General features: G+C 38.6%; 2 protein-coding genes across 5 annotated transcripts in view; both read right to left on the bottom strand.

Annotated features, from left to right (window-relative positions):
• Positions 1–2,251: 2,251 nt before the first annotated feature.
• dynlt5 (dynein light chain Tctex-type family member 5) lies at positions 2,252–4,554 on the bottom strand. Of its 4 annotated transcripts, none has more exons than XM_049598071.1 (5): positions 4,461–4,554; positions 3,955–4,093; positions 3,654–3,745; positions 2,748–2,872; positions 2,252–2,654 (listed from the first exon to the last, which is right to left on the bottom strand). In XM_049598071.1, the coding sequence occupies exons 2-5, from the start codon at positions 4,065–4,067 to the stop codon at positions 2,451–2,453; spliced, it is 534 nt and encodes a 177-aa protein (XP_049454028.1). In that variant the 5' UTR covers positions 4,068–4,093; positions 4,461–4,554; the 3' UTR covers positions 2,252–2,450. The 4 variants fall into 4 exon arrangements, with proteins under 4 accessions (XP_049454028.1, XP_049454027.1, XP_049454029.1 ...); XM_049598070.1 differs by having other exon boundaries at positions 3,955–4,088; positions 4,461–4,544; XM_049598072.1 differs by having other exon boundaries at positions 4,486–4,544.
• Positions 4,555–6,550: 1,996 nt separating this feature from the next.
• Positions 6,551–13,677, bottom strand: part of sgip1b (SH3GL interacting endocytic adaptor 1b) — a 79,278-nt gene continuing 72,151 nt past the window's right edge. The window contains exon 26 of the mRNA XM_049598194.1: positions 6,551–13,167. Coding sequence (XP_049454151.1) covers positions 13,145–13,167 — 23 coding nt within the window. The 3' untranslated portion in view covers positions 6,551–13,144. The remainder of the gene's footprint in view (positions 13,168–13,677) is intronic.

Here is a 13,677-nt window from a genome sequence, read left to right as displayed (position 1 = left end):
AAGAAAAAATATACATGCAGTGGTGGAATGTAACCAAGTACATTTACTTAAGTCCTTATGTACGAATTTGAGGTATTTGCACTGTACTTGAGTCTGTCCTAGTGGCGTAAGGTAGATACAAGGTTACTAAGGTAGCACATGCACACCACTGCCAACTGTTCATAAAAGAGCCAAAAGAATCTAATTTAGGGATCTTTGCCACTTTTTCCTCCTGTTCATTTCTCTCTGGTCCTTTCTTACTGTTGCTTTTCTGTTCGACCCTGGTCTGTCCTTTTAATGCTATTTTATTATTCTCTATCCCTGTGTGTATCAGTGTTTTTGTATTCATTGTGTAAGATGCCATGGGTGCCTTAATTTCCCTCAAGATTAATTATCTATACTTCTCCTCCACTACATTCCAGAGGGAAATCTTCTATTGTTTTACTTTACTGAAGTTGTATGAAAGCTTTAATCACTAGTTACTTTACAAATGAAGATTTTTGCATAAAAAGCACGAGAAAAAAAATTATAAAATATGTTTAAAAATGTTTGTTTTCTTCTTTTTTTAAAAGACATTTCTAAATCGCGTACTTTTACTACTTTATAACTTTAAATATATGTTCCTGATTTTTACTTTTGCCTAAGTAACATTAACAATACAAAAATGGTGTTATATTTGTGGGGGGAAAATAATACAATTTTATTATTTAAAAATTCATAAAGGAAACAAAAATACATCCACAAGTGTACAGACAAAAATGCTGTGCATACAAAATGCATACATAATTCCAGATACAGAAATACATTCCCACAAAATACAAAATACAAAATACAGGTGTGTCTACTGTGGAAATAAGTGTGAGAACAATGTTGTTTCTCTTTTAGTCATGATTTAATATTTCTATCAAAAACATTAAAACTGTGTTGCATTTTGATCCATGGTACATTTTCTAAAAAAAAAAAGAAAAGAAAAAAAACCCCAAGCCCTAATCTAACCAAATCTAATCAAAGACGTCAAGACCATAACAACATAGAATTTCAAGAAGACTTCATACTTGGTTTTCACTATGGCAAAACTATGCAAAAGCTCTGTTGTATATACCAGAACTTCACATGTTCAGGATGTAATGTGCTGCTGCTCTATTTCCACATTCAAACAGTAATTAGCATGAACTTTTAACATCATGTGACAAATTATGAAACTTGTGAACTGGACATTTGTATAATTAATGTTATTAATTACACCTGTGGATTTCCTGCACTTCATAAAAGCAGCTGCACTAATAAAGTTAAATCAAGATACATTTATAATACAAGCTATATTTTAGATTTTGGTTTTGCTCACAGTCACCATTGAATTCTAAAAATAGGCTGGTAATAACTATTCCCAGATCAACTTCCATGACACAGTTCAATTTCACAACAAGCGTACCGGTTATTGCGACTGTCTCTTCTCGGAATCACTGATTTATGTTTGTGATAGCGGCGCACACACTCCACTATGTTGCTATGTAGAGAGCCATCACCTTAGTTTGTCCTAAGGTGGACATCGCCAGCGACCCATTAGGCAACACTTTGCTAAATCCCTGGCAATAAAAACCCTGCAGTTCGGACATAAAAGAGCAATTCTTTCTCTTTAACATTTACGAAAATGTAGTCAATCAATGATCATCATGGTGGCCTAGATTCCCACACACATCCCGTATGACCGGACTGACATCCGCTGTTAAAAGCTCATGATGGTTACTGGAGATAAACAGACTATTTACACAGGTGGGAGATTTGGGAAGGTGTGTGACATCACTGGGGCCTGTACATAAAAGGGCTGATGAGGACAGATCGTCTCTGAGAATGAACAACATGAGACCCCAACTACTGCTCGCGACGCTGCTGTGCATGCTGTGTGTAGCACAGGTGCAGACGCAGGATAACACACTGAAGCTGTGTGGCCGAGCGTTTGTACGGGCGGTGGTGTACACCTGTGGAGGATCCAGGTGGAGACGACTGATGGGAGAAGAGGAAACTCTACAAGACAGTGAGTACACAGTCACTTCAGTAGCTTTAGGGTTCATTTCACGACCTTAAAAAAAATCACTGACAGGCTGATATCTCTCGGCAGGTAACATGGAGCCAAAACGTAAGATGACAGACGTGCAAGCGATGGACCATCATCAGCGGGACCAAAACCAGGCACTAATATCAGTGTGCTGTCAAATAGGCTGTCGAAGGAGTGACCTCTCCATGCTCTGCTAAAGGGGAACATCCCCAGGGGGGTCATCATCATCAATCTGTCATTCATTAGTGTAAAATAAAATCTTCACTGTCAAGATGTGATTTCATTTTCTGTGCTACCAAAACTAATAAACACCCAGAATTTTGCCTACAAATTCTTGTTTTGTCATTTCATACATGACTGTAAGAATTATATAACTTAAGTGTTCTCATCAGAGTCTGTTCAATGTCCTCACGATTCACTCTAAGTAAACAGCGTAGACTGTTGCCACACCAAACAGAGAGCTGTTCTTGAAGGAGTAGGAGGCAAACGTGTCATTCGATGCGTCCCACAGACAGCGGCTGCTGATCTGCATGCTCTGCCCGGCGAGCTGGCCAATGTGGACCAGGACGACAATCTTATATCGGGGGATCATGAGGTCCTTCACGCGAGCTCTTATCACCTGGGAGGGACAATTTCAAAGAATGAAACTGACAGAAGAGAATTCAAGGTATTCAGAAGGTGCTGCATGAGTGAGCTTTTCAGTTTTAATTACCTCACATATTGTTTTTGTCATTTTTTGGGACCATTCTACTTCATATTTCTCCTCTTGGAGGTAACTGGTGAGTACATCCTTCAGTATGTCAGTGACTGCAGGGACAGGGATGCGTTTGTATGGTCCTGTGGTCCAAAAGACAAAGACAACAATACCATAAATCAGGGCTATTCAACTACAGCTTCAATTGGGCTGGATTTTAAAACCAGAAAATGTTGATGGGCCAAACATTTTCAGCAGCGAGCACCTACTTAAAACTTTTTTTAGCTTTTGATAATGACAAATTTTAAACAAATGCAAATGAATGTAGCAAAAGTAGCAATGTATATCACTGCATGTGTTTAGGAAGATACACACGACAGTTTTATACACAGTCTATGGCAGCTACAGTCACATTTACAACAACAAAATCACAATATAAACTCCTCCTCCTATATTCCTCCTGACATCACAATACTGAGTGGAAAAAAGTAATGTTAGTTAAGCATGAAGAACACAGACATCAGTATCAGTCTTTCATCCTGCTGTCTATCCCCCCTTTACTGAGGAGACTCACTGTCTGCAGGTCGGCTGCCTCAGGTACATTTTAAGAGTTAGCCTACATACAGACAGCTTTCATTTTAGTTTAATAGTTTGCTGTTAGCTCTGCGAGCGGTTTTTATCTAGGTTTTTATTTTTGCACAGGGCTGTTTAATACTGGGTCTCGGTACCCATCCCTAGCCAGCATTTGTAAGGTTGTAGTGCAGCTCAAGTAATCACAGCACATAAATAAAACTGAATTTCTGCCCAAATATTTTGACAAACTAAATCTCTTAGAGAATCAAATTCAAATCACTGTTGTATTTTTCTAGTTGGTGATGATGCTATGGTGCGGCACATCTGCCATACAGGTGACAATTATCTCACCCATCTGGTAGGTGTTCTCCATTGTTACAGCCATCCGAGTGTTGTCATCATGGTGTGCTAGTTCATCGATGTACGAGACAGTGCTTATAGAGCTGAAAGACATGATCACAAGAAGAGCCATGGTTCATACACACCTCCATTTAATTGAAAATGAGCTGAGAGGAAAGTCTCACCCAAGCACACTGTGCTGGGAGGACTTTCTGAAAATCCTTCTCTGCCACTATGTTACAGTTGTTGATACATGTCTGACAAAGATAGCAGAAAACAAAAGGTGAATGTATAATGTGTACAGTTTACTCACTCCTTAGTCCTGCCTGTTGTTTCTTTGCCTCTGACTCCATGGCTCCCCTCTGAGGACACCTTACCTGTCCTCTTCTCTCTTCTGAGGGATTTCTCTTTAAGCAGGTCAGACATGACAGCTTCCCCTTCCTTTAGCTGGTCTTCATATAAACACAAATATGCTGCCATTAGCTCAATTAATAAATAACAGTTTATCATACACAGGAGCAACTAACTCCAAATACTTGTGATAACACATCACAAATTATTGATAGTAAACTCACTTTGAAATGAAATACATAAATATGGAGGATAACGTCAAAACTATTCAAACATTGCTATGCTAGCTTTTCTGAGTAACGTCAGCTAGGTTAACATATTTAGCTTCTGAGTAGCATTAGCTAAGTTAACATATTTAGCTGTTTGGAGTTGGCTCGTGAGTAAACCCGTTATTATTTTAACTAATTTTAACAAACAGTATAGTGTTATAGATTGTATTGTATGAAAGGAGGTATACAGAAATATTACCGTGGGAAATTTAACACGTTTTTACCGATTTCAAGACCTCTTGAGCCGAGCTGAACAAAGTAGTTAGCTCTGTAGTGCTTGGTGTTGTCATGGCAACCGTGAACCATCAGTCAGTGGGCGGGGCTCCCGCGTATAAGTGCTGCATTCAGGTGCTCCTCGGATGGTCCCGTTGTTTATGAGCTTTTAAATGTGGAAACAACATGAACGCTACAAAGATGTATTTTATTGCTCAGAGGGTTTAAACAGCACACTGATAGCTGTTTCTGCACCAGTCCTTTAAAAACAACAACAACAACAAAAAAAAAAACCCACTAAAATATTGCTTTACGTGTCTTGTTAATGTATTTTTTTTTAACTTTACACAGTGCAGTCAGTGGTCAGTACATTCAGTTTATATATGAAGTGGTAAGTAATGACCAAAAATTTAAAATTTAAAATAATGAGACAAGTACAAACTTCATTAATAGTAATGTCATCATACAAAACCAGACAGACAAACATAAATAAGAGCGACAGAAGTATGAACACACACATAAACACATACAGAGGTTTACCAACTTAGTTATATAGTTGTAAGAATTGCAGAAATTATTAGTTTTGGTTAGATTTTATTAGATATATTTATATATATTTCACACATATTTTATTATTAACTTTATATGTATCTAGATCAGAGTTTTCGAGGGCAGGAAACAAGGTTAATTTCTTTAGGTATTATATTTTATGAGTATAAAATTTAGCTAAAACAATGAGCAATTTAATTTTATACTGCTCATTCTTGAAGATTTTTTTATTATTATTATTATTATTATTTTTAATATTATTAACAAATCAGGTTCTTGCCAAAATGTCTTTGGACATCCAACTGAAAATCAGTCCTAATAAATAACTTTTAGAAATTGTATGTGAGCAAATATATATATATGAATAATCAAAAGTTTTGTAACATCAACCATTGATGGATTACTGAATGGATGGGCACAGGCCCAGGCCCCCCTGGCCTTCACCCCCAAGATGTTACCCACATAAACACAAGAGACTCAAAATGACCAAAAAGACACAAAAATACCACAAAGTGATGCAAAGGTTCTGCAAAGAGACACAAGATATCTACAAAAAGGGGAAAAACAACCACAAAGACAAACAAAAATGTCCTCAAATAGACACAAGACAACTGCAAGGTGACAGAAAATAACCACACACAAAATGACCACAAAAAAACAAACCACTAAAGATGCAGAACAACTAGCCTACAAAGAGATGCAAGACAACAAAAAACGATGCAAACCCACCACAAAGTCTGTGTCTTGCTCCTGTGTGGAAGAGATGGAGGGGCCTTTTCATATCTGTGCCCAGGGGCCAACTCGGCATATACCATGTCAAGTTGTGCCAAAATTTCGGCTTAATCCAGAGGTGTTTTCTTGAGCACAGTTGGGAGAAATTTCCTCAAGGGCTTTCTACCAGAAAGGGATCTCGGTTATGAAAAAAGCCTATGAGGAAAAGTTCTCCCATATGCGACGTGAGCGGGTGTTCAAATTAATTTTCCAAGTCAGGAACATTTTTCAGATAATTCCAGCACCACTTGAATGCAACATTCCTGCTGCTCAGGTTTGTTTGTAATGACATTTCTACAGTTACTACATCTCATTTCACTGATACATTATTCATAACTTTAATTGCTAATGAGGACAGTATAATGTGGTTGAAAGAAGCTACTAGATTATTCAGATTATTCTTGACCTTAAAAAAGCAGTTGAGAAACAACCTCCCCAAATGATCTATTTGGTGGCCGTTTTGGAGCTTTTGATCATACCACATGATATTCATCAGCCGGCAGTCTGCCTGGTTGTCATAGATTTGTAGATGTTCACATTTCCTTTTCTTTTGTGGGCACTTCCTGTCATATTGGCTTACCTGTTTCCAAGGTCAAGGATGAACTTTGAACCTCAGCTTAGCCAAAACATTGAAACATTGTTTTCTCAACTAGCCTAATCACATTATTTCTCCACACCATCTACTTTACGATGGCCCGTGCAACACTGATAAGACTTTTTGGAACTTCGGAAACAAATCAGAGGGAGATAAACAGCTCATATTTCTTCTTCTTTATTACCAAGTAAAACAGGTATTACATTATATTGATTTTTTCATATATTTACTTTCAAAATCTTTGGATGGGAAATTTACATGACATGTTTGCATATTCTGTGTCCTAATGCAGTGAAAGAAATACAGCCAAAAGAGTTGTAGAAAAAATAAACTTACAGAAACCCTCTCATGTTGGAGGACACGCTCGAAAATAAGGCAAAGAAAAAACATAAGCATAATGAACAGAAACACTGAGAACTGTTGTTCTTAATCAACTGAAAGAACCATATGTTTTTTTTTTGTTCTTCTTCAAAGGACTAAATGAAATATTACACCCAGGCCCAAACTGTGAGTCAACACATTAAAACATTCTATAAAATGTGATGTTCATGTGACATGAGGCAATGAATTTGTTTAATTCATGAAATTTAAGGTGTGTTTTGTGTGCGTGTCAAACACAGGAGAATGTCAAACACCTATATCAGATGCATGAAATGGGAATATCAATGGATACATGCCAAATTTATTGACGATGAGTTTCTGGAGGTGCAACAACAGCGAAACAGAGAGTGGAGGTTCAAGTGAAGGCAAAAAAGTCTCCTCTCATAGTACGAGTATACAATAACACACGTATCATGACCGTATTGAAATGGATAAACTGGTATTGCATTGATAAGACTGGAATGGACAAATGCAGATTTCATGCGGCACCGTTTGGAGTTATTCATCAACAGTAACACTTCTTTTTTTTGGTACAAGAAACCCACATGTAAAACAATAGATGGAGAGTGGTGGTGTTGATACACAGAACCTAATTCATCATGAGTGCTGACATCAATAAACCAAGAGACAATCACAGACACATCCATATGCCCGGAGAAATATTTGAAACATAGCTTTTTATGTACACTTTTTACACTTAAATATTGCTATTAGAAAATGATAAAACATTTATTCAACATGGTGGAAAAGGGAGGAAATTAAACAGGGACAGGAATAGAGCTGTCTTCCTCATAGACTTTTATCTTCGTCACTCTGTTATGTCCTCAAAAATCCTCGTCAAGACCTCTATCAAAGATCATGGTCAAAGGACTTGGCCAAGTTTTTAAAGGGATAGTTTGGGTTCTTTGAAGTGGGGTTGAGCGAGGTACTTATCTATTGTCAGTGTATTACGTACAGTAAATGTCAGTCAGCACATCACCAGTTGTGAGAAGCAGGCAAAAGTGCCGCCATGGAAGTAAGGCAATGTACTGCTGTGGATGAGGGCAGCAACAAAACATATTTTAGCCAACTATTAGACTAGAATTACCGCGTTGTGGTTAAATGCCTTTGCGCATCAGTCAAGTTGCAGTTACAGTTTACATCCACGTCTGCCCAGACTCATATGTAGCCATGACAGTTGACGGTGCTTCAAATATGGACGCAAAGAAGCTACATATTCTAAAACATGGATGGTTCACACACATCTCCCCCCCAACGGGACCTGAAGATGAGCACAGTTTCAGGATGGACACCTAAGATTAGGGCCAGGATTTATGTCTCCCCTTCTGTTCCTGAGATAATGGTGTTGAGTAGTGGCTATAAAAGTGTTTTGCAGAACATTATGATGTCACAGTGACACTGACCTTTGACTTCTTGGATATATCATTTCATTTTATCCTATTAGACATTTGTGTGTATTTTGTCACAATTAGTGTATGAATTCATGAGTTATGGCTAAAAGCATGTTTTGTGAGGTCCCGGTGACCTTGACCTTTGAACAACAAAACCTAATCAACTTTACTCTTGAGTCCAAGTAGATGTTTGTGCCAAATTTGAAGAAATGACGTCAAGGCCTTCTTGAGATATTGTATTCAATTCACAAGAATGAGACAGATGATGTCACAGTGACCTTGACCTTTGACCTTCAACTACGAAATTCTAATTTCTAATCTAGTTCATTCTTGCGTCTGAGTGAATGTTTGTGCCAAATTTGGAAAAAAAAAATCTTCAAGGTGTTCTTGAGATATGGTGTTCACAAGAATGGGACGGATGCAAGGTCATTGTGTCTTTGACCTTAGAACACCAAAACCTAATCAGTTCATCGTTGAGTCCAAGTGGATGTTTGTGCCAAATTTGAAAACATTTCCTTGAGAGTTTCTTGAGATATCACGAGAATGGGATGGATGGCAGACAACCTGAAAAACTAATAATAAAACTAATAAATAATGCCTCCATCCATGGCTATCGCCAGTGTAGAGGCAAAATAATAATAATAATAATAATAACTTAAGCGTATGCTAGGCCTATATTTAGAATATTTTCACTTCATTTGCTTGGGTTCCCTGATTACCAACAGGAAAATGAAGCCGTTAAATCAATTTCTTTAAAGCCAGGCCCCATTAAGAAAAACAGTAATTTAACATCACTGAACACAGGAGCTGCTGATATACTGATGCCTTGATCAGTTGTTTTCTTTGTATTAATGCATGACTTTGGTGTTTAACAGGGTTAGTTTGAATTCACCAAAGTCACACAATGACACGATCAAACCAACTGACAGAGGCAGCAGTAGATCACCAGCTTGTGTGATCAGTGAACTAAAATTACTGTTTTTCTTAATAGACTTTGGTGGCATTGGTGAGAGCATAGATGGGAAATAAAAGCCATCGACTGCTTCCCTGTCAGAATAGGCTTCTCTGAACGTAACGCAGAGAAACACACTCAATTTGGCGTACAGTTAATCTGTTATAGAGTTTTTTAGGTGGGACCTTGTCTAGGCAGCTAAAATAAGTTTTGCTGCAGCCCTTGAACACAGCAGCACATTGCTTAGTGTCCATGTCAGCACTCCTGCCACTTCTCCAAACTGGAAACGTGCTGACTGACATCTGCTGTTGGTAATACACTGGCTATGGATAAGCACCTCATACAATCCAACTTCAAAAAATCCATACTACCCCTTTAAGCAGCATCAAAGGCAACTCCTACAATTGTCTGCCCAGGTCTCCTCTACATGTCTCCTGAAACTTAAAGCTCCCTCTCACCCCCATATGGCACTCACTTCTGGCTCTCTATGCATCTCACATGTCAAGGCCCTTTCAAACATAACTCCTGTGACATTAACAGAATAAAACAACCAAACTCTTCCTGTGAAAGTAGCAGCGTCTTTTATTCACACAAGTATCGCCCTATAGTCACAAAATTTGACTGTCCACACACCACCACAAAAACCACTTAGGTCCAATGATGTGGGAAAGTTGCTGTATCTCAGCGTTGCACGTGCCCGTAGTGGTACTGAAATGCTTTTGTTCTTGATTTACTGTCAGTTTCAACTTCCTGTTCACATGACCCGTTAACGGCAAAATGCCATTGAAGTAGTGGTAAAGGCTGCGTGTGTAAAAATATAGTATTACATATGTGTGCTCCAATCCTGATCGTGGGATGGGACAAAGTAAGACTTTTTTTGCAGACAGATTAACGATATTTTGTAGAGAATTTATCATCATTTATTACCTTTGCAGCCACCACGGCAATCTAACTCTACAATATAGTACAATAGCAAGGGTGCAACTGTGCAGAAATATCGGACTCAGACAAAATGAATAGACATGTAAACAACAAAACAATACAATTTACAAATGTTTCGAAGCTTTGAACCTCCGAACTATTCAGTATATAGCCCTAGTTAGTTGACTAACTCGACAATTGTCAGCTAGCTACACAGTTAAGGCATTGAAATCGCTAATGTAATTTTTGTCCCCCTGTGAGCAGCGGAAAACAGCTGTGAACACTGACATTTTATCACCTTTTAAGGCCCCGATCACACAGAAAGTGTTTTAGCAGCTGGAGGCAACTTTTTGTAATTGTTTTTAATGAGAATGAAACTTTTTGCTCACTGTTTTTGTGTTGAACTTGACTTGAACTGAAAAAACTTCAACTCAAAGCAGAAAAGCGCCCCAGGTCATCTATGCTTTTTCCCCATTGTCCAATCGGATGATCTGAGAGGCGGGCCTTCTGTGGTTGTCACGACAACAAGTTTACAGTTGGTAAACAATGAAGGAGAAACTGGTGGTAACGTTTGCTGGATACACAGAGCTATACAGCCCGATGACAGACAGCAGGTTGTCAAACTGCCCCTGAGTCATCCTAAAATCTGCCTGGAAACAGCCATCATGGAGGCGAAGCTCCTAGACCGACTGGTGGTACTCCCCATGATCCACCCTCTTTTTTAGGGTCTCATGTACCAAAACAGATCTCCGTTTCCCTGTGACCAAAAAACTATTTGCTGACAGCAACTCACCCTCAACCAGAGCTACAGCGAGGACCCTCTGCCTCAACATTTTAAGAACTAGCAACTAATTAATGTGAAATAAAAAATAAATAAAGGGTAGATTGATTGCATGGGAAGGTTCGCATAAGGATGTGATGGGGCGGTTGCCTTCCAACAATAAAAAAGTGCAGCAAGCATTTTTTTTCACTAGCGGCATTTGATTACAAAAAAAAAAAAAAAAAAAGGCAGCGGGCCCGCCTCGACTTTTGCACCCTGTAAAACCCTTTCTGTGTGAGTTGATGAGGTGAACTTGTTAGCAAACAGTGGCCTATAAACATATCAAGCTGTTTTCAGTCTACACCAAATCCTGAGAGAAAATCTGCCTTTTAGCAGCTAAATATTCCAAAATGTTCACCAGCTGGCTGCTAACTTTGATGTCTGCTGTTTGATTCTGGGTAGTTTGTGTACAGTCTGTTTATCTGAGCTTTTTGGACAAAAATAAAACAATTTCATCATCACATAAGAGAGCAGTGAGAGTCAACAGGAACACTAAAGTTTGTGGCTACAAAACAAAAACAGTGAGCTAAACTTTTGTCAGTACAAGCAACCTCTTTCACATTTTAGTAATTATGTGTAATAATTACAGACACTTTGTATGGAGCATAAAATAATTTTTTCATCTTAAAAAGGAGCGACATGTGACATATAGAGCATATCTATGATTCAGAGTCTGGGACAGGATTGTCTGCACATGGCTCTCACGTGGCTGAGCAAGCAGCTAGCAGCTAATGGTGCTAACCCAAAAAACAGTGCTAACAGCAACAATGCTGACAGCAGGGATTGTACAGACAGAGACAAGTCAAATTCAAGGACTTATAAGTATCTTTTCAAGCAATCATTTTTATTTTTGAGGTTGAATTGAGCTCATACCGCTCATATTTCATTCTACAATAATTGCAAGCACAGCCGTTATTTGCTTTATACATTTAAACAATTTTCTGATCGCTCATAGAATAATTCATCATTCTGTACTCCTCTCAATAATTCCTTTTTTTCTAGGATCAAGTTTAAAAAATGTCTGATTTTCAAGGTTTTCCAGTACTTAAATTTCTGAGTGCCAAATTCAAGTACTTAAAGCACCTCACACACCTTGTACGAACCCTGGGAGAGAGCTGACGGTGTTAACATGGGGGAAGGACTGGATGGTGGGTGCTACACTTCTGTGACAACGATGCACCGATATCAGTGGTAACCACTGTAAGAGCACAGCGCAGAGTGGCGGCGATAAGCTAGCCAGGATACACTCACATGCACGCACACACAGTCGGATCGTCTACCACAACAAAAAACAGAGAAGCTCAGATTACAACACACACAGAGGATGTGTGACTTCACTCTCTGCTCGAGATGCCATTACTTCAGTCTATCTTTACATCACAAATAATGGTTTGCTGTTACATTACTGCTCTAAATGTCACACACCGCTCCTTTAAATTAATGTATTCTTTGCATGATGATAATTTTTCTGCTAAATATAATTAATGCGCTTGCACGCAAAGCTTCACTGTGCTCAATATTCCCCATCACACGATCCAGACTGAGGCACAAATATAATTCCATATAAAAAGCACCTTCAGAATAAGAGTGCTGATGTTAGTCCAGCGCTGCAGGTCACTCTGAACTGTGAACTGACCAGTCACTTTGAATCACAAGACTGACAGAACGGGCTGTGACATTTTTAAAGGCTGTCTACACAGAAACATAAATTCTGCCTAGACAACGATAAAGATTGGTCACACGTGGTGGGAAAAAAATCTGATTTGAGGTGGCAGTGTAAATCAGATATTACCATGTAACCTAAAACTTATTGGAGTACAACTGCAAAGCAACTCTAAACTACACCTATTTTTTACATTTTCCAGTCTTTTCCACCTTGTTTAAGATTGTTTTAATATTATATAATCTATTCACATTATCTTTTACAGTGCATTTGCAAAGACAACCAGTTAGACAAAGAAACTGCAATGAATAAGGCTGGATCACTGTATGAATCCACAATTATGTTAACGAGAACAAAGAATCAGGGTTTCCCTATGTTTTACTCCATGTAAGCCCGTAAGTGTTTCAAGTGCACAGAACTAATGACTCGTATTTACTTGCATAAACTCAGCAGCAGTCAGTCTACTGAATGTGATGTCATGAAATCAAATATCACCTCTGTGTGTTTGTGTTCTGTTAATTAATCTGCTAAAGATAAGGTTTCGAATGCACTAAACATGGGATGGATCCATAGTCTTCACAGTCAAAAGCCATTGATTCTTTTGGTTCCGTTCACAAACAGGTCCCACTAATTATCCGCCAAATATTTCCCTGCGGAGCAAAACGAAACATGTCAGAGAAGCGGAGACGTTCAGCCTGGAGGAGTGACTACACCAAAGAGGTCACACACATTTTGAGAAGGGTCCAGCTGCAGAGTTCCAGGCTCGGGCCTATCTCCCCCGTCGGACACTTTCTGGTCCTGAGCTCGGAGGAGGAAGTAAACTGTGTACGCCAGGAATGATCATTGGGATATGATAGCATGCGTTCATTAGTATGAATAAGCCACACAACCTCCACCAATAACACCAATGTCAGCAATACTACCTTAATAATCAAGTTAGATAACGTAATGTTAAGCAGCAAATAACTTGAGTTTGCTAATGTTGGCTGACGTTAGCTAGCTATTATAATATATACAGTAATGTTAACTTACATTAGCAAACTCAGTGGATTAATAACGTAAGTTGTTTGCTACTACTAACGTTACCTAACTTTGTAAGTTACAGTTATATTGAAATATGAACATTGTATTGTTTTACCTTGGTGTTACTGGTGGAGGTC

This window comes from Epinephelus fuscoguttatus, linkage group LG15 (genome assembly GCF_011397635.1).
Source record: "Epinephelus fuscoguttatus linkage group LG15, E.fuscoguttatus.final_Chr_v1".
NCBI classification, from domain to species: Eukaryota; Metazoa; Chordata; class Actinopteri; order Perciformes; family Serranidae; genus Epinephelus; species Epinephelus fuscoguttatus.
This window is presented reverse-complemented; position numbering and strand designations above follow the sequence as displayed.